Source organism: Capsicum annuum, chromosome 11 (assembly GCF_002878395.1).
Source record: "Capsicum annuum cultivar UCD-10X-F1 chromosome 11, UCD10Xv1.1, whole genome shotgun sequence".
NCBI lineage: Eukaryota > Viridiplantae > Streptophyta > Magnoliopsida > Solanales > Solanaceae > Capsicum > Capsicum annuum.
In genome coordinates, this window is record NC_061121.1 from 11,041,474 (window position 1) to 11,063,281 (window position 21,808).

At 28.9% G+C, this 21,808-nt stretch overlaps 1 protein-coding gene across 1 annotated transcript; it reads right to left on the reverse strand.

The window, feature by feature from the left end:
• Positions 1–4,617: 4,617 nt before the first annotated feature.
• Positions 4,618–5,753, reverse strand: LOC107847142 (cytosolic sulfotransferase 12-like). Its single transcript, XM_016691377.2, has one exon. The coding sequence runs from the start codon at positions 5,727–5,729 to the stop codon at positions 4,731–4,733; it is 999 nt and encodes a 332-aa protein (XP_016546863.1). The 5' UTR covers positions 5,730–5,753; the 3' UTR covers positions 4,618–4,730.
• Positions 5,754–21,808: the final 16,055 nt, after the last annotated feature.

The window sequence follows — 21,808 nt, forward strand, 5'->3', positions numbered from 1 at the left end:
ATGGTTTATAAAAAAAAAATAATCACTGTCAGTAAAGCTAATCAAATCTGATTTTCTCCTTTCGTGTCGAATAGACCATAATTAGTAGTTACTTGCAACTAGCAAAAAATTCTATTTGCGGCAAGAAGATGCATCTCTTTGGAACTTTTCATGTATCTGCTAATAAGACTTACAGAATACAATATTAGGCCTTGTGGCCATTAAATACATCAAGCTTCCCGTTATTTCTCATAAAGAGTGTTGTCAACTCTTCTTCCTCCGAGGTCTTTAGTGAGCTTTGTACCAATCTCAGTGGGACTACTGGTAGAGTTGCAACTCTTCATTTGAAATCTTTCCATAATCTCTTAAGCATACTTATTTTGTGTGATGAAAATCCCATCAACAGATTGAACAACTTTAATGCTGAGAAAATAATGCATTATTCCAATATTAGTCATATCAGATTCCACTATCACGAACTGCTTAAAACTTTCAACCACAGAGATATCATTTTCGATGTAAATTAAAGCATCCACATATAAACAAATAATGAACATTTTTTCATGAGTCTTTGTAAGGAGTGTGTAATCATATGAATATTTCTTAAATCCCTCCTTAGAAAAATAGCATTTATATGACTATACCAAGCTCGTAGAGCTTGTTTTAGTCCATACAATGCCTTCTTTAATTTACATGCCTTATGTTTTTCTCCAACCTTGACATAACCAATAGGTTGATCAATAAATACCTATTCATCCAAGTCTCCATGTAAGAAGGCTGATTTAATGTCCATTTGAAAAATAGGCCATGAGTGTTGAACAACTAAAGCTATCACTAATCTGATATTGTCAAGTCATACCACCGGAGAAAAAACTTCTCTGTAGTCCACACCGAACTCTTACTTAGAGCCTTTAGCTACTAAGCGTGCTTTGTGTCGCTCAACTTTAGATTTATTGTTCATCTTTTTCTTGTATATCCACTTGACAGCGATTGACTTATGCCCTTTTGAAAGCTCAGCCAACTCCCAAGGGTCATTTATAGCAATTGCTACAATTTCTTCATCCATTGCCTTTTCCCTATTTTGCATCTTTAACAGCTTCTTCAAAACTGATTGGATCATAATATAAAAATAGGGCAAAATGAATGAGCGGATCTTCTGATTAATTACTTCCAGTTACCTCAAAATCTGTCTTCCATGCGGATGATTACTTCCAGTTACCTCAAAACCTGTCTTCCATGCGAATCTTTTTTTTTTGTTGTTAAGGTCACTCCTCTTTTTGTGTAGGAGCTGAAACTTGGTGATTGAATTGAATTTGAGTTTGCCGACTATTCTGTCTTCCCTAATTGTAGTATTTTCTCTTCAAAAGCTACTGGAACAAGCAACTGAACTCATTTATCCTTCCATGACCAGGTAGCATCTTCAACAAAAATTACATCATGGCTAATGACAATTTTCTTAGTGTTATAATTATATAACTTATAAGCCTTAGATTGATTTCTAACACAAAGAAAAATGTATTTTTCTTCTTTATCATCTAGCTTGATCCTTTATGATCTGGAACATGAGCATAAGCCACACATCCGCGAAGATTCAGAAATGGCCAGCACTTGATTTTTTTCGACTCCATGCCTCCCTTGAGTCATACTTTGAACAGAGAAAGTTGGACTTCTGTTTAAAATAAGAATACTCCAGCCAACAGCTTCCGGCAAAAATTATTTTGAGACACAGCTCCTTGTTAAAATATTGCACACCATATTGAGGATCGTATGATTCTTCTACTCACAAACACCATTTTACTGATGTGTGTAAGTTGCAATAAGTCTCCACTTTATTCTATTTACCTCATAAAATTTTGTAAATTCTTGAGAATAACTCTCCTTTATGATCACTACAAAAAACTTTCAATTGACTACTAGCTTCTTTCTCAACAAGTACTTTAAAACATTCAAAAACGTCAAATGCTTTAGAATTTTCTTGTAAAAAATACACCTATGTATTGGAATTTGGATTTATTGGTCCACAGAGATTCGAGTGCACCAATTCCAACAACGCCTTGGCTCTTTAAGATTTACCTTGTGAAAATAAACTGTGAGGTTATTTGCTAACAACAAAACTTTCATAATTTCCTGAAGGGGAAACAATTTGAGGAAGACCATTCACCATGTTCTTTTGATTTAACATTCTTAATTCGTTAAAATGAAGGTGCCCATAATGAAAATGCCATAACGATGCCTCATCCTTTAATTTGGCAGAAAAACATTGTGGAGATAGAGAGGGAACATGTTGTTTCTAGTTATTTTAACTTGAGTTATTAATCCAAGTTTGGCATCTAGAATTCTACAAACTCCATATTTTATAGATATTTCATACCCTTTATCTTGCAACCGGCCAATGCTCAGAAGATTGGTCTTAAAATCTGGAACAAAAAAACATCAACAATTGTCTGGTTGAAATCTCTATTGATCTGAATTAGAACCCAATCTTTTCCCGTGGCTGCAACTTTAGAGTTTTTCTCAGACTTCATTCTATCTCAAGAATATTCATCCAAGGCAGAGAAAAATGACTTATCTCCGCTCATATGATTGTTGCATCCAGAGTCGAGGTACCATAAATTGTTATTTGTTTTCTCCTTCATGTAGCAAACAATCAGCAAAGATATCTCTTCTTTCTCTTGTTCTGTAGAATTAGATTCCTCTCTACGCACCTCACACAAATCTATTCTGCATTCTAATTTATAATAACCAAACTTGTGACATCTGTAACATCCGATTTTAGACGTGTTTGATGACTTTGAGTTGTATCCACCTTGTCCCTTTACTCTGCCTTTATTACCATAATAGTGACGTTGCTGATGATTTACATTATTTCTCTGGCCTCTACCTCTGCCTCTGTCTCTGCTTCTGCCTCTACCATTACCTTTGTTGTACCCTTTTCCTTTGGAGCATTATTCTATTGAGGCATTCAATGCCACCTCCTCCTTTTCTTATTGAGTATTTTTTGCTCATGGATCAACAAAGAGCTTTGTAATTTACCAACAAAAAGTTTATCAATATCATGAGATTCTTCAATTGAATAAATGACAAAGTTAATTTTGGTATCATTGTTCGAAGAATATTTTCAACAATTATAACTTCATTTGATTTATCACTGTGGATCCACATCTTGTTGACGACTGTCATCACCTGTGAAAAATAGTTAATAACTGAATCTCTAGATTTCATTCGAAGAGTTTCGAACTCCGAACAAAGTGCTTGAAGTTGCTGCCTCTTTACCCTTGTTGATCCTCGATATTTCTTCTTCATGGAGTCTCAAATCTGCTTAAAGGTGTCTTTAGAAAGAATAGTTTCCAAGACTGACCGATCAATTGTTTGGAATAGGTAATTCTTCATCTTGAGGTCCTTCAACTTTGCTGTTGTGCTTATGCTCTTTGTGCATCCAACATTGCTATGCCTTCTGTTGATTCTGGTATGTCATCCATAACCACTTGCCAATACTCCTTTGATCATAGAAAATTCTCCATCAACATGCTCCAATGGTCATAGTGACCATCAAAGCGAAGAATAGATGCCTGCACAAGTTTTCTGAAGCCATTGGTTCACGTTGCTGCTGTACTTTTTTATGCGTTTCTCTTACAAAACTGGATCTAATACCACTGATGAAAAAGACTAAATTTTAGGAGAGAGAAAAAATTAGGACTCTACTCAATTGGCTAAGATTTTCATACATCTGAAGTACATCAATTGATTTCTTTAAGAGATAATCCCAATTACCCCCCTGGACTATACCCAAAAAGGTTATGACACATCTCAACTTAAAGGGGTCCTATTACCCCCTGAACTAATTAAAAGTGTAATTTTGACACCCTTAGTGCCTACGTGGCACACACGTGTGCCTACGTGGACACTTCAGTGTGTTGTGCCACGTAGGCACTAAGGGTGTCAAAATTACACTTTTAATTAGTTCAGGGGTAATAGGATCCCTTTTAAGTTGAGGTGTGTCGTAGCCTTTTTGGATATAGTTCAGGGTGTAATTGGGTATTTTCTCTTTCTTTAAAGAGATAATACCTAATTAGTCCCCTAAACTATACCCAAAAGGGCTATGTCACACCTCAACTTAAAGGGGGTCCTATTACTCCCTAAACTAATTAAAAGTTAAATTTTCACCCCCTTAGTGCCTATGTGGCATATACGTGGTAAAACACACTGAAGTGTCATGTGTTCCACATAGGCACTAAGGGGATGAAAATTTCACTTTTAATTAGTTCAGGGGTAATAGGACCCCTTAAGTTGAGGTGTGGCATAGCCCTTTTGGGTATAGTACAGAGGGGTAATTGGGTATTTTCTCTTCTTTAAATAGAGTTTTACTAACGTAAAATTAAGATAGCAATCCACTAAATCCTACTATTACTCAACTAGACTCAAAAGATTCAGCTATTTTTATTGAACGAGCTACTAGCTTGCTAAAGACTCGATCAACTGAAATACTAACATCGACTGAAAGAGAAAAACAATAACCAACAGAAGTGATAACCACTACACCACCACCAACAGTGATCTTGTTGAGCCATGATGCCCATAAACACCAAAATAACTTTATGCATTTTTTTTTATTTTCTCAGAGAACAAGGCTATCACGATTTTACAATAATAATGTGACAAAAAAACACTCAATTTTAAATGTAGAATGACAACTATTAGTTACTGCATGTAATAGTTGGCAAAACAGAATGCTCAATCAAATATACTAATTACTAAAACCTTAAACCAGAACCTTGAAACTTTTGTTCGATCACATCATTGAGTTTCTCACTCATCTCTATAGTGAAGTAATTTTTCCAATCTCCAACTTCTCCTTTACGAAAGAACGATTTATTTGCCTCTCCAGTTGAAAATTTTCCATTTATATTCACCTCCAAATTGCTCAAATTCTCAAAACTACACATTCTTAATATTTCCTCCGCCACTCTACTGTTTTCTTCCTCTACGGAAAATGGACAATCCAAGAATTCAGCCAAGCGTTTAAGTTGAATTTCGGGTTGTTTTTTAATTTCTTCATACATCACGAAAAACACTTGGTTTGGCTTTTCTATGCTTTTTTTCCAATAATCCAACACGTGATTCCAAAACGGACCAAAAACACTCACACCCTTGCAAAAAAGCTCAAACATTTCTTCAATGGATCTGGTATCGGTGTGATCAAGTCTTAAATCATTTGCAAAATGCCACATAGAAATAAAAATGTCCTTAGGATTCCTACATAAGTAAACAAGTTTGGTTCTTGAATCTTGGACAGATTTTGGCAATGAAGCAAAGGGCAAATGAGTTGACAAGAGTCTAGGTGTGGTGAAGGATGAAAAGTTAGGGACTTGTCCATCAACATAAAGTGTCAGCTCTAAGTATGGAACAAGATCATGAGGGTTCTTGACAAGTAAAGGGTGATTTTGTTCAAAAACAGGATGTTTCACTCGGTTTACAAGGACAAATAAAAGTGCTTTTAGCCAAGTTGTTCCTGATTTTGGAGTTGTAGCAAGGATGATATCACTATCATGAGCTTGAAATTGTTGTTGGCATGCAATCACACCTTGTAGTAGTCTTGGTGATAACCAAAAACCTTGGTAATTGTAGGTATCTGATATAAGCCACCCTCTTTCTTTTGGTAGAGTTAAGAGCAATTTCTTACATTCATCACTAAGTTCATCCTCTCTTAAATACTTGGGGGGAATTTGTGTAGAAGTTTGAGATGTTGACATTGTTTTAAAGTGGACATATATATAAATGGAGTGTTTGTTTTAGTTTGTAGGAGGAAAGATTGATCGATCTATCTAGCTATATATACATATACATATTGAGCTAAATCACCAACCTTGTGATAGGTAGATGATGATTTAGTTGGTTGCATGGTTGTTATAGCCTGTCTGGAATAGTTGTCATAATCTTAAAATAAATTCATTTGGGACCAATTTCATTCTTTGATTTCAGATAAGTACATAGCTTTCCTAATTAATTATGCTTATGTATGGTTAACCAATATAAATCTCATTACTATTGGAGCTAATTATTACTCCGTTTTCCATAAGTTTTCATTATTAAATAATGTTTCATTAAAATATGACACGGATACATTATGTAGTCATGATACATAGTTAGTTACGGAAATATTGTAGCAATTGTAATCCTCCAGATACATGCAAATATACATGATTAAGATTTCTGGATACGTGGTGTAATTTCAGATACATCACATGTTATTCATATGTATTCGGATTCAGTGGCATGTATCCGCATGTATCTGAGGAGTTACATCATGCATGTATCTATGAATTAAAAAATGTATTTGCATATCTGGCCGGATTATTATGAAATATTATATAATAAATTTATAGTAATAAAAAAAATAGATATAATAAGGGTGTCTAAAAATTTATGTAATTTACCATGTCTATCTTGAATGTAATGGTACTTGAAACTAATGCCACTCAATCTTTATATAATAAAAGAGATAAGTCACCACTTAGATAAGTTAGAATCATTCATGCAAGTTGGTGCAATCATTTTTTATTGGGCATGTTTTCAAGAGAAATGTGTCATAGACATGTATTATATGATTAGTGCAATACCCTATTGGGCATACAACTCATTAGATCCAAAAGAAAACTAAAAACAAAGACAAAGTAAAAATAAATGAAGAAAAAGAGATGTTGATGCCCATAATCCTTATCAACTTCTGGAATTATGAAGCTTTTGCATGGATTGCACCTATTTTGAGTACTTTTATTTTTTATTTTACTGCTTATTTAATGAAAATTTATGAACAAAATAATATATTTTTGCCTATTTAAACCATAATTTTTTCGGTATAAGTTTAGCGAATATTTACTTCGGTTGGCATAATTAAGTTTAGTTTTCTAGTAATTAAGTTATGCGGCGTATGGCTTGGTGCTTTGTGCTTTTTTATTTTTTCCCCGAAAATACATTGTGGCCTCCTGGCATATGACATAATAATTAAGGTCTTTTATAGACTTTTACTGCATAACTTAGAGGGATATGTCCTCCCAGGCATGCAACACAGCTTGTGAGATATTACAATACGAATATATAAACTTATGTAGTAAAAAAATATAGTCAAACACAATTTTAACTTCACTTTCAATGTTAGATTTTCATGACTAAATGATGCTCACTAAATTATCCTTCTCCTCACCTCTGGCCTTCCTTCTCAATGAAAGTAGAGTTACAAGAAAAAAAAAATTATCCACTTCTGATTAGGGCCGGATATATTTTGATTAAAATTGAAAAAAAATAAAAAATCAAACCGATTGAAATTTAATTTTGATTTCAATTTTTTGATTTATTGGATTGGTTTCGATTTCAAATTTCAGAAATTCAGTTAAACAGTTGGGTTTTCAGTTTTATACAAAAAAATTTGGTTATACCGAAAAATCAAAATTATATAAATAATACTCCCTCCGTTTCAAAAAGAATAACCTACCTTTTTTTTAGTTCGTTTAAAAAAGAATGATCCCTTTTCTTTTTTTACAATACTTTAATTTCAACTTTCCACATGACATGATTAAGACCACAAGATTAAAGGACACTTTGGTACATTTTCCACAACTTTAATTTAGGGCCACAAGATTCAAAAATTTTCTTTATTTTCTTAAACTTTGTGTCAAGTCAAAGTAGGTCATTCTTTTTTAAACGGAGGGAGTATGTATGTATATGTATATGTATATATATATATATATATATATATATATATATATATACATATATATATACTAGTAACCCTAATCTTATGATTTACGTCGCTAAATTCATGTCTTGTGATATTGTTGTGGCAATTATTAGAATTTGTAGTTGTAGACTCGTAGTACTATGATTTGATGGATACCATTGGGAGCATCAAGCAGTTTTCCATGTTCTTGTGGTATTGCTTCTTTCCATATTCTCTAATGTCTTATATAATAAGCAGCACCTGTGCTGCTTGAGGTGTCGGTATCATCAACATGCATGCATCATCAACATGTTTGCTTAGTATTTCATAAGAAATTGACATAGATGTACAACATTTCAAAACTGAAATAAAAATTCGAAATAACCGAATCGAATTTGTAGAAATCGAACTAAGCCAAATTTATTTTGATTTGGTTACAGTTGTCATTTTTGTCAATCCGAAAATCAAAAAATTAAACCAATATTAATAAACCAAATCGAACAGATCGAATGCCCACCCTTACTTCTGACTTTAAATTTTCATAACAAAATGATGCTCACTAAATGACCCGTAGGGGGGTGCGGATATGCGGATAACTTGTGTGGTAAAATAGATTTATTATGGGGTGCGGATATGTGGATAACTTGTGTAGTAAAATAGATCTATTATAAGTAGAATGGATCTATTTTTATTTGTGCGTGGATATTTCTTAACTTCTCTAAATATTTTTATTTTGAGTTTATTTATGTTAGTTTTATCGATATTCATATCTTGGGGGGTGATTATATGGTAATTGGTTAAATGTCTTACTATAGTATTCTTTATTTTTTTCCCTTAGTTTTTGTAATTCTTCTATATTATTTTGAAGGTATTCAAAATATTCTATATCTTTTGTTTCAAAATATCCAATTAGATTATCTTTCATAAGTTATTCTAATAATATTATTTCTTCCATATATTGTCTCCAATATTTTAAATATTTAAAGTCTATCATTTTATCCTGTAGTAATTGCAGAGTTACAAATTTCTGTATAATAATTTATCCTAATTGTACTGTAATGTATATCTAATTCTAGATTTTAACGCTATTTATTATATTGTGTTGTTCTTCTCGTAGTGAGTTTTTTTAAATTATATAAACTATAACATATACTTTTTTCTAAATTTTCTAGGGTTTCTTCTATCCATATTAATTTTTCTTTTAGATTCTCCATTATTTTTCTAATTCGGTTTCTATAATTAATTTCTTCATTTTAAATTATCTTGATTTTCTCTAGTTTTTCTAATATATTCTAACATTTCTTAATCTGAATAATATCCATCTGGGTAATTATCCAGGTATAACTGTTCTATCCAATTTATAGTTTCAATTTCATAGTCTAATACTTTTTCTAATATTATGCTCTTAATATCTATAATTTCTATATCTCTAAGTATATATAAGATTAAGATTTTAAGATTATCTATCATTTAAAATTTGTTAAATACTTTATTATAATATTTTTTAGTTGTTTGTTTTAATCTCATTAACTCTTCTATATTTTTACTAAGAAATTGTATATATTTTATATCTATTTTCCAAAATTCTAAATATACATAATTTATCATAGTCAGTGTGTGGGTTTGGTATGTAAGTATTTATAAGAGTAGTTCGGTAGGTGTGGTATATAATTAATTCTAGTCATAAAATATCTATCAAATATTTTTTCCAATATGATTTTTCTTATATCTGCTATTTCTATATCCTTAAGTCTATATAAAATGAGTATTTTAAATTTATCTATCATTTCGTCAGATAAATAATTATTCATTTTTCATAAAATTGCTATTTTCAAAATATTCCCTTCAATCATGCACATAACAAAATATGATCACTTTAGGTTGCTATATACTAGATTATTCTTAAATAACATATTCTTCAGTCATTATTAGCATGGTAATCTGGATACTTTTCCCTTAAACAGTGCCTCTACTCTGGTTACTCCCCTATCACGGCTTTCTTGCCTTACCTGTTTCACCTTTAGGATGGCATAGTTCTTAGGGATTTTTCTCATTTCACACTTTTCTAATAAACTTCTTAGCATGCTATTTTTCGAATAATTCTACTATAAAGCAACTAACATGAACTTATTTTATCATATCATGATTGTTAGGAATTTATGAATTTAGCTATTCATAATAGTAAATGAATATACATGTTCTGCTAGTTTTGATAATTCTAAGATTTGTTCCTCCATAGATTTTTCCATTGAAATATACCTATTTTTTAAATAATCAAATTATTTGTTGTAGACATGAGAGAATTTTTTGCTTCAATCGTATGAAGGCCTGCCTTCATCTGAGCGAATGCTCTTCCATTTACAATACTGAAATTGAATATTTTACACTGTTCTAACTTTACACGTATCTACATACTATTCCTAATCTTTTAGATAAAGTCTTAAAAACTTAAAAAGGTTAAAAACCCTATAGTAGTCTAATAATGGTACCTAACCTAGTAAAGACTAACTATACAATGTCTTTTACGTAAAAGAAATCAAAAGCTATAATAATTCACAAGTTGAAAACTATAAGTCCTATGTCCTTTTCATATCTTTAATGACTTTTTGATAACTTTGTCTTCTTTTCTTTATCCGTGATTGATTTTCCTTTGTTGTTGTATCTATCTTCTTTTTATTGCTCAGTATTTCCAATATTGCTTCATATCTTGCATCTTCCAGCTATTGCTTTTATCTTCTTCTATTCCAGTTGAACTTTTGGGACAATATTATCTTCTCCATTACATTTTAAACATTGATGGTCTGGATATTTATGTCCAATATCTGGTTAATAATTCTTCCGAAATAAATTTTTCTCTAATGGCTCTGGCGATAGGTTTTTTCTCTGGGTTGAGTAATGTCAAGATCTATTGCCTAACGTCTTCCATATCCGCTTCTCGTAGTTCCTTTGAATTTGAGTATACTATTACATTACCTCTTGAATAATAACTCCATATAGGATTTCTGTTGCGATAAGTGTTTCCTAACTCTTGAAGAATCGTGGATAGTCCAATAATTCTCTTATTTGCATAAAAATTTGGTATCTCAATTCTAGGTATTTCTGGTTGTTGAGTAATATCTTCTGGTATAATCATATCTCGGGTCATTCCTATTTTTACAACTTGTATAGGTGATTTAACTTCATCATACAATATCTCTGCTGGTGCTGTGTAAAATTTTATAAAAAATAGGTTACCTTTGATTATCCTTTTAAAAATATTAAATGACTCATATATTTCTGGTATAGCGGATATTTCATTTTCGTCTTGGGTATATATGGTACTAAGTAGTCCATATTCGTAACAAGTTTTAACTAGACTTGGTTTGGTTTTGGGTAAAGCAATTAGCTTATTGTATCCGGTTAGCTTCTGGGTTATGTAATTTGTATGTGGTTCTTGGATGTTTATAGCTCTGGGGTTAGAATTTAAGAAGGTTTTTATTTTGTAAATATTTTCTATGTATGTTCGGGCTGTAGAGTTGTAGGTCTTTTTGTCTTGGTTTAAACTATCTCGGTATGTGGTAATTTATAGGGGTATGAATATAGGATCTTTTGGTGTATTTGGAATAAATGGTTTATCAAATAGCCTATTTAGGTTCATATTTGTATTTTTTGTAACTCCTTTTCTTGTAACTGCAGAACTAGATTGATAAACGTTATGGGTTTTATGGAGTATCCCAACGTCTTCTTCTAGCTCTGGAATTTTAATGTCTTCCGATCGACATAGCTCTGCACACCGCTGAGTTAGCTGATTTGTAGCTTCAGACTTCAGTTTTACTTCATTAGTCTTTAGCTTTTCTATTTCATTACCCATACTGTCCACTTTCATTGAAAGCGTAGTTAGGGTGTTGAATATCTTTTCTAGAGTATCCTCTTCTATTATATCAGTCTGTGTAGCTTTGTCTTGATATGTAATCTGCAATAATAGTTTTGTTAGTACTAATTACTTCAATTATAAATGTGAAATTTAATATATTCAAGACTAGTCTCCGAATCTCTTTTGTTGTAACTGAATTTTGTATTTTCTTTGTTAGCCACCAACGTAACTGTGTATTATCTATTTGTACAATAAACTTGTTATATACAATATATGGCTCAAATGCTAATAAACATTTATATAATGAACATAATTCTTTTCTATTTATTTTCCATTTTATTTCTGTTTCATTAAACGTACCTGAGTAATATCTACAATGGTGTTCTAATTTTTCTTCTTTATATCTATATTTAAGTACTCCTCCATAACTACATTCACTAGCATTTGCTTCAACTATATATATAAATTTTCTATTTTCGTCTGAAATTGTAATTTTGGTAATTCTTTACAAAGTATTTTTATTTTTTGAACTTGTTTTTTATATTCTTCATTGTAATTATATTCTAAATCCCTTTTTAATTTTTTTTGTAAAGGCTTTAGGTTTTTTGCTAATTTTGGTATATATTCTCTTACTTGGTTTACTAATCCTAAAAATGATTGTAATTTCTTTTTTTGTATCTAATTCTTCTTTTAAATTTGTTATTTTTTGTACTATATGTTATTGCATTTTTACTCCACTTTTATCTATTTGTATTCCTAAAAATTCTATTTGATTTTTTATATTTTTAGCTTTCTTCTCACGTAAACTTATTCCCGAATTTTCTATTATATCTGTAAATTGTTCTAATAACTTTAAATGTTCTTCTTTTGTTTTTGTATATAATAGTATATCATCTATGTATACTATACAATTAGGTAATTTTTTAAAATAACTATCCATAAAATGTTGATATCTACCTGGTGCATTTTTATATCCAAATGATAGTACATTCCATTCATAAAATCCTTGTGGTACCGTAAATGCGGTTAATTCATTAGATTCTTCTTCTAACTTTAAATGGTAAAATCCTGATTTACAATCAAATTTACTAAGTAATTATATCCTTGTATTTGTCTTATTTTTAATGTCTTATTTGATATTGGGTAATTATATGTCATAGTTTTTGCATTTAAATTTCTATAATCAATAACCATTCTAATTTTCCTCTTTTTTGTTCACGTTGCTTATTTACTATAAATGCTGGGCTATTATGTTTACTATTACTTTTTTGTATATATTATTTTTCTAACAATTATTCTATGTGCATTTTAAATTCTTTTAAATTGTCAAAATTATATGTTAATGGTTTTTGACTTATTATGCTATTTTTATCTATTAATTTAATTTTTATAGTGGTTTTATGTTTTTCCCATCCTTTTAATGGATCTTCATTATATAACTATTCTAATTTTTTATTAATTATTTCTATCTTACTTATTGAAAATATAGTTATTTCCTTTTTATTTATTGAAAATACGACCAGTTCTATTGTATCTTCAGTATTTTTTTATAGTTTCTAATTTTTGTGTAATTTTTCACTTCCTTCTATCCAATCAGTTTTATTTCTTATTTTATTAGTAACTCTTTTTGCTCTTACTTTCTGGTTACATGGTGTTGTAAACCACCAATCCGTTCTAGTTATTATATGTGGGTATAATTTATCTAAAAACGATATTTCTAAAAGCATATCTTTTGATGTTAGCTCATAATTATAGATTTCTTCTATTGTTAATATTTTATCTCATACTTGTGTTTTTACATTCTTAGCTTTATAAGTAATTAAGCTTCCTTCGTTATTAAATCCTTTAACTATTATTGGTGTCTTTAATTTATCCCATTTACTTTTTGGTAAACAACTATATCTACATAACTTAGCTTCTTCTCTTGTATCTATCATAGGCGTATAATATCTACTGTAATACCCTTCTACTACTATCTTCATTAATGCATATATCTTCATATCATGTTAAAGCTCTTCTTAAGAATAATTTCTCTCTGTTATATGTTATAGATAATTGTGTATGCTCTATATTATATGGTTTTACTTGTTCTAGCTATTTTATTCCTAATATTATGTTTGCTTTTTGCATTTCTTCCTTTATTTCAAATTCTATTTTTATTTTTCTAACTCCTATTGTTATTTCTTTTTCTGCTATTTTTTTTTTTGTGTTTATTAAGCTTCTTGGTAGATCTGGGCATATATTATTGTCAGATTTTATTTTCTCATTTTTTCTTAGATATCTTGCTATATAATTTTCTTCTTGTCCCGTATTTAAGAATATTAAATATTTTTTTTCATTTATTGCTCCTATTATGTAATATTGATTTAAATTAGTTGTTGAACTTGTTTCATAGCTTGTTCTTTTTTATGAACTTGATGATTCTGGTTTTTCATAAGCTATTCTTTTTGTTGTGCTTATTCTATCATTTATTATTTCTAAATTTTCTTCTATATCTATGTCTCTATAACTATAATCATTATTATCAATTGTTTTTACAAATTGTTCGAAAGGACTTTCTATTTGTATTTTGTTAATTTTATTTTTTCCCTTTATTTTATGTTTTGTTGTTAATACATATAGATTTTTACATCTTGCTGTAAATATTTTACTTCCTGGGGTTAGTTTTATTCCTGATATTTTCCAATATATTACTAATAATTTATCTATATTTTTATCTGTTATTGCTACTGAATAATTCACACTTACTATAAATTTAAATTTTTGGTATATTAAATTTCCTTTTATGGCAATTATTATACTTTTTTCTATAGGTTTTATAATTTTATTAGTGTATCTATTTCTTTTCTGAAACATGCTTTTATTAATATCTCTGTACCTCCTAGGTATACGTATTTTATTGGGTCTCTAATTTTTATATCGTTTATTTCTTTATTAATTATTCTTTTTGTTACTAGTGGTATACTAGTTTTACCTTTTGCATATCTACAGTCTATTACATGTTCTTTTTGGCTTACTACGTAGTATTCTTCTTTTTTCTTTTACTAAATATGTTTTTTATTGTTGGTATTTTAAATATTTTTTCTACATTTAAATCTAATTCTTTTCCTTTTATTTCGTCAAATATGTAACTGTCAAATATTATTATTTGATCTGTTGCTTCTTCACTTAAATATTCTTCTTTTGTTATTATTTTTATATCTTCTTCAGTCATTTAATTCATCTAATTCACTATCTATTTCATTATCTGTTTCATTCTCTGAAATTTCTTGTATACTATCTTCACTTTCTAATTCGTAATCTATATAATCTATCTGCATATATTCTGTATTTTCTATTTTTATTTTTGATATTTGTTTATTTTTTGAGTTTTTAGGTAATTTACAATCTCTAGCTAACTATCCTATTTTTTTGCAATTATCACAAGTAAATTCTTTTATAGATTTCTTTTTCCTATATGGTCTTTTATGCTTATAATTTTTTACATAATATCTTTTTCTTGGTTTCTTATATTTATATTTTGATTTTTTGTATTTCTTATATTTCTTATGTCTTTTTCTTTTCTTATAATATCTTTCTTCGCATCCAAATTGAGGTGCTATTTTATCTTTGCAACATGCTAAATTTCTTATTAATGTTTTTTCCATTTTTATTTCTTCTCTATATTTTTCACATAGGTTTCTATACCATTGTTGTAAAAATTTTATTCTTGCTCCTAAAGTATCTACTATTTTTGCTTCATCCCAACTTTTTATTATTTTTGAACTAAATGGTTCAGGTAATTTATTAAAATATAATTTTCTTATTTCTTTACTTTCTTCTGTATTATATGTCCTTTATAATAATATTCTTTAAATGCGCAAGTATACTCATCTATATAACACATGTTACATATTGCTAATTTTAGCATTAAATTCCTATTTGTATTTTTCTCTTCATTTTGCTCTTCTTCTGTTGTTGTCATGCTGCTAAATTCGTCTTTTATAGCTATTTCATATTTTTTTAATAATTCTATAGGTGTTAATTAGTTTTAGTTGTTGATGATGTTTCTTCTGTAAGTTTGTCAGTTCTTAATACCCTTTTACTATTTTCAGTTAGATTTGAAAATCATAATTTCACTGTTCCTATTAGTGTTCTTTCTATATATTCTGGTGCATCTGTTACGTTTATATTATTATCTAATAATTATTTTGTCATATATCCTATCCATAATTGTATTGTTTTTTTCTGTATCTATTACACAATCTAGATCTAAAAAGTTATAATTTTTATTAACTATTTGTTTTGGTGTCCATTTGTCATATTCATCTTTTAGATTATATCTTTTAAATTTATTCTTATAATATGTAGGTTTTCTTATTTCTGATGTTCTAGGTATTATATTTTCATCTTCTTTTTTATCAAGAGCATTTATTTCTGTGTTTCTATTTTCAAAGTTTTCTTCATTAATTACTTCTTGTTTTTCATTGATTTCTAAATTTTTTGTATTTGTTAAGATTTTTGTATATGTTTCACTATCTTCCGAATCATAATTATCTGTTTCTTCAACATCTATAGTATTTATTTCTAATTCTCTGGTTTTTATTTCTTTATTGCGTATTTCTAATTTTTCTTTAAATTGATTTATCTCATTTAATAATTTTTGTCCTTTATCTTTTTCTTCTTTTTCTTTCTGTCTTTTTCCATACAAATCTTTTAGCATTTGTAGTTCTTTTTCTAATTCAGCAATCCTACTATTTTTAGTTTCTTCTATTTTTCGTATTTCTTTTGTAGTTTGTTGTTTTATTTTTTCTATTTTTTTCTATATATTTCTTCATTTTCTTTTTCTATTCTTACCATAACTGTCAATTTATCTTCTAATTTTAATTCTTATTTTTCTAACATTAAATATAAATGTTCACCTATTTTCTTATACCTTCTTTCTAGATTAGAAAATACTATTTTTATTTTTAATCCTTCATGGTTTTCATATATTTTTTCATCTATTATAAATTCTTCTTTGTTCATTTTTTATTTAATTGTTAATAGATCATGTTGGTATGTATATTCTAGACTATCTATTGTCGATTCTAAATTTGATATTTCTTCTTTTTGTGCATTTATTGAGTTTTTACTAACTCCGGCAATTATGTTATATTGCAGTCTTTCTATCCTTATTTTTAATTCTTTACGTTTTTTAGATATTATTTGCTTTAATTCTTTATATTTTGGTAATTTTTGTATTTTATTCATCTAAATAATATATATCAAAATTTAGTTTTATCAAATAAGTCAGTCATAATTAATAAATTAATCAAATAAATCCAAATATATACTACTTCCGTAACTTTAAACAGCATAAGCTTTGATACCAAATTGTGGGTGGGTGGGGTGGGGGGTGCGGATATGCAGATAACTTGTGTGGTAAAATAGATCTATTATAAGGGGGTGCGGATATGCGGATAATTTGTGTGGTAAAATAGATCTATGCTTTACTATATAGTATTCTTTATTTTTTCCCCTTAGTTTTTGTAATTCTTCTATATTATTTTGAAGGTATTCTAAATATTCTATATCTTTTGTTTCAAAATATCCAATTAGATTATCTTTCATAAGTTTTTCTAATAATATTATTTCTTCCATATTTTGTCTCCAATATTTTAAATATTCATAGTCTATCATTTTATCCTGTAGTAATTGCAGAGTTACAAATTTCTGTATAATAATTTATCCGAGCAAAAAACTCTAGCCTTCCTTCTCAATGAAAGTAGCGTTACAAGGAAAAAAAATTAAGAAAAATTATCATTTTTTTCGTCTTTAAGTATCTAATATACTAAAAGTAATTTTTCTATTTTATTTGTTCAGTTTGAAAAATTAAGGAATAATTTTTTATTTTATTCTATTTTACGGTTGTTATTAAATACTATGAAGTATTCATTTACCAACATATAAATGACATATAGTTAACAAGAATAGTTAGTAACCTATCATTCTATTTTATTATTTTTTTTAAAAATATATCAAATCAAATTGAGGTGGAGATCTTGAATTTCAAAGTTGTGGGTTCCCAATAAACAACAGGGGCCGAAAAGAATTAAATGGAGAAAAATAAGCACCTCCACAAGGAATCAAACCGACGTTCAACTACCCAAGAGACACGATGTTAACAGGTTCCTTTCATACCACTGAGGCATCCCTTGATTTATTTATGGGGTCCCACCTTTTAATATTTATACGTTTTGACAAATTTTTTAATATAAATATAAGTCTTACGATAGTGGATGTGGATTCTCAAAAATTTGCACCCACTACCGTAAATTCGTCCCTGAAATCAAACGTGAAACGATGGACGAAAAAATACTCAAAATAAAATAAATACAAGTCAACAAAATAAATAGCCATTAATGCTCACGATGATTATATTAATTTGATAGAAAATCTTCAATCTTTTGATACCTTTGAAATATCCAAAACCTAAAAGAACTTGTTGACACGATCTATGAAGACTTTATGATATTCAAAAATTATAGAAATACTCTCTCCGTTTTTTAATTTGTCTAACATTTTAATATGCATGTCTCTTAAAAAAATATTAATTAAAAAATAGCTTACTTAAATTATTTCTTTATTACTCGTATTTATTTAATACTTCTTTATTTATTTAATACTTCTTTCTTTTGTATTATATAAATACCTCTTTATATTTATAGATAAAATAAAAATGAACAACTGAATATGTTTTGATTTTCTAAAATGAGATGCATGTTGATAAGTAAAAATAACATATATATATATATATAGAAACGGTGGTAGGTAGATGGTGATTAGTTGGTTGCATGTTTGTTATAACCTATCTGGAATAGTTGTCATAATCTTAAAATAAATTCATTTGGGACCAATTTCATTCATTGACTTCAGATAATTAGTACATAGCTTTCCTAATTATTTATTTTATGTTTGGTTAACCAATAAAATTCTCATTACTATAGGAGCTAATTTTACTCCGTTTTCCATAAGTTTTCATATTAAATAATGTATCATTAAAATATGACACAAATACATTATGTAGTCATGATACATAGTTAGTTGCGGATACATTGTAGCAATTGTAATCCTCCAGATACATGCGGATATACATAATTAAAGTGTCTGGATATATGGTTTAGTTTTAGATACATCACTTGTTATCCATATGTATCTGAGTTCATTGTCATATATCTGCATGTATCTGAGGAGTTACATCATGCATGTATCTGTATGTATTTAAGGGTTACAAGATGTATCTACATTCTGCTGGCTGAATTATTATAAAATATTATGTAATTAATTTCTAGTAATAAAAAAATATAATAAAGATATTTTAAGAATTTATGTAATTTACCATATATATCTTGGTGTCTAATGGTGCTTGAAACTAATGCCACACAATCCTTTTATAATAAAAGAGACATGTCACTACTTAGATAAGCTAAAATCATTCATGCAAGTTGCTGCAAGCATTTTTTATCGTGCTACATTTTAATAATCAATATTCAAGAGAAATGTGTCATATACAGGTATTATATGATAAGTGTAGTACCTTATTGCGCATATAAGTCATTAGATCCAAAAGAAAACTAAACACAAAGACAAAGAAATAATACAAGACCAAAGTAAAAATAAATGAAGAAAAAGAGATGTTGATGCCCATAATCCTTATATAAGACAAAGTGACACAACTTATCAACTTCTGTTATTATGAAGTTTTTGCACGGATTGCACCTATTTTGAGTACTTTTATTTTTTATTTTACTGCTTATTTAATAAAAGTTTATGGATAAATTCTATATTTTTACCTATCTAGACATAATTTTTTCGGTATAAGCTTAGCGAATTTTTGCTTCACTTGGCATAATTAAGTTTAGTTTTCTAGTAATTAAGTTATGCGGCATATGTGTGGCTCTGTGCGTTGTGCTTTTTTAATAGAGTTTTACTGCATAACTTAGAGGGATATGTCCTCCAGACATGCAACATAACTTGTGAGATATTACAATACGAACATATAAACTTATGTCGTAAGAAAATATAGTCAAACACAATTTCAACTCCACTTTCAACGTTAAATTTTCATGACAAAATGATACTCACTAAATTACCCTTTTCCTCACCACCAGCCTTCCTTCTGAATGAAAGTAGAGTTAAAAGAAAAAAAAATTAAAAGAAAAAGATAATTTATTATTATTTTTTATTTTTATTTATTCAGTATACTAAAAATAATTTTTCTATTTTATTTGTTTAGTTTGAAAAATCAAAGAATATATTTATTTTTTTTGGGTTATTCTGTTTTACAGTTGCTATTAAATACTATGAAGTATTTATTTACTTACATATAGATAACTTATAATTAACAAGAATATATAGTAAATTTTTTTTTTTTTTTAAAGAATGTGCCAAATCAAACATGAAAAAATGAACGAAAAAAAAACGTGTTAACACGATCTAACAAGACTTTAGAATATTCTAAAGTTTTCAAAACATGAAGTGATAGAAACACTCCTCACATTTTTTATTTGCATAATTTAAAGAAAAATATTAATTAGAAAATAATTTGATTAAATTATTTATTTATTACTTATATCAATTTAATTTTTTTTTTTACACCATATAAATATCTCTCTATTATTATTCCTTTTTAATAATTTAGGCTTTTTTATGAGATTGTAAATAATTCACAATATAACTCATATCGTGTATTTTCTGCCTTGGTCTAAACAAACTGATAGATTTATTCCTTCAACTACACCATCATTCCAGAATAGGGGAGGCTCACCAACTGCAAATCTCAGACACGCCAATCTACTGCTTAGCGGGGCTCCAGAACTGAGCCTCAGATCCTGAAATATAGGGGGTCAACTGTATTGGTATGCGAAACAATCCAAAATAACATGTTTTTATACAACATAATGAGAGCCTTTCATAAACAATGAACATAATGCATAAGTGAAAACACATGAGCACACTTTAATAAACTTCAAAATGCTTCCTTGAATCCATGACTCACTCTTCATATTATTTATGAACTAGATGGATTAGTCTACATACATGGTAACCCACGGGCTATGTGGATCCCGTCCATAACCCAGCGACCAGGCCCCCAAATCCAAGTTTGTCGCAAAGATGAAAAAAATCATGAAAAAGGTTTGCCCACTTGCCGAATAACACATAAAAACCTATATCGGCAAAACACAATTTTAGGCTAAGAGTTATCTGAACTCAAGCCTTCTTCGGGTAACCAACTAGCTCCCTTTAAGCTCAGTTTTTGATTCTTTAAAACTATGCTCTATATCTTTACAACATTTGCTACATTCATGTTAAGGGCAATCCATAATAGGTATCATCATACCTAGACTTGCAAGTCATATCGTATCATGTCATAAATCATAGTTCTTTTTATAAAAGAAATCATTTAGATGGCCACCCCCATAGATTTAAATAGTTCATGAGGACATTTTTAACTCAAATCACATGCAAATGTATGCAAAACAATTCTTCTAAAACACATTATCATGTGGTGGCCAATCTTTCTTTAAAACACAGGTATCTCTTTCTATCGACAAAATAAACTCTTGTAAATAATGAGACTTTTCCCCTCTCATCATGTCATAAATCATGTCAACCATATTAAATATTAAGGAACTTAAGTTCAAAACCCAAATCATGCATTCGAAAATAACCCACAAATCAAATAGACAATAAATTGCATATCAAGAGAGAGAATTTGTTGTCATGCTCTCAATTAACCTTTCAAAAATTGAAAACGTATATATATATATATATATATATATATATATATATATATATATAAGGGGCTATAATTCAATTCCACAAAAAAGAGTTCAATACTATTTATAAACTTTCGTCAAAACGATTTCATGATGCATGCCTTTCGAAACAATATCAAAAGAAAACCCTTACTTATAAACATGAGTAGGGATCTTTACACTTTGATAAAAATGTAAAACTTATGCCCATGGTGTTTAGGGTAGTTCCAGATACCTTATATTCCTTAGATGAGGAATAGAACCTTAATCTTGACATTTTCTAGGGAAATTTTGGATTAAAAGGCTTGAATTCCTTGGATTCTTGGAGAAAAGAATTTTGAATATCATTCTTGGGGAAAGAGAGGGTTTTTGGTGAGTTGATGTTGAAGAAGATGGAAAAGTATTTCCCCTTTGGGTGATATAAATCATCCTTTGGACATTTGGGGTTGAGGGGAAAGGACCAAAGTGCCCTTTTACCCTTAA

Coding starts and splice junctions, on each gene's coding strand:
- LOC107847142 (XM_016691377.2), bottom strand. CDS start 5,729: ATGTCAACATCTCAAACTTCTACACAAATTCCCCCCAAGTATTTAAGA.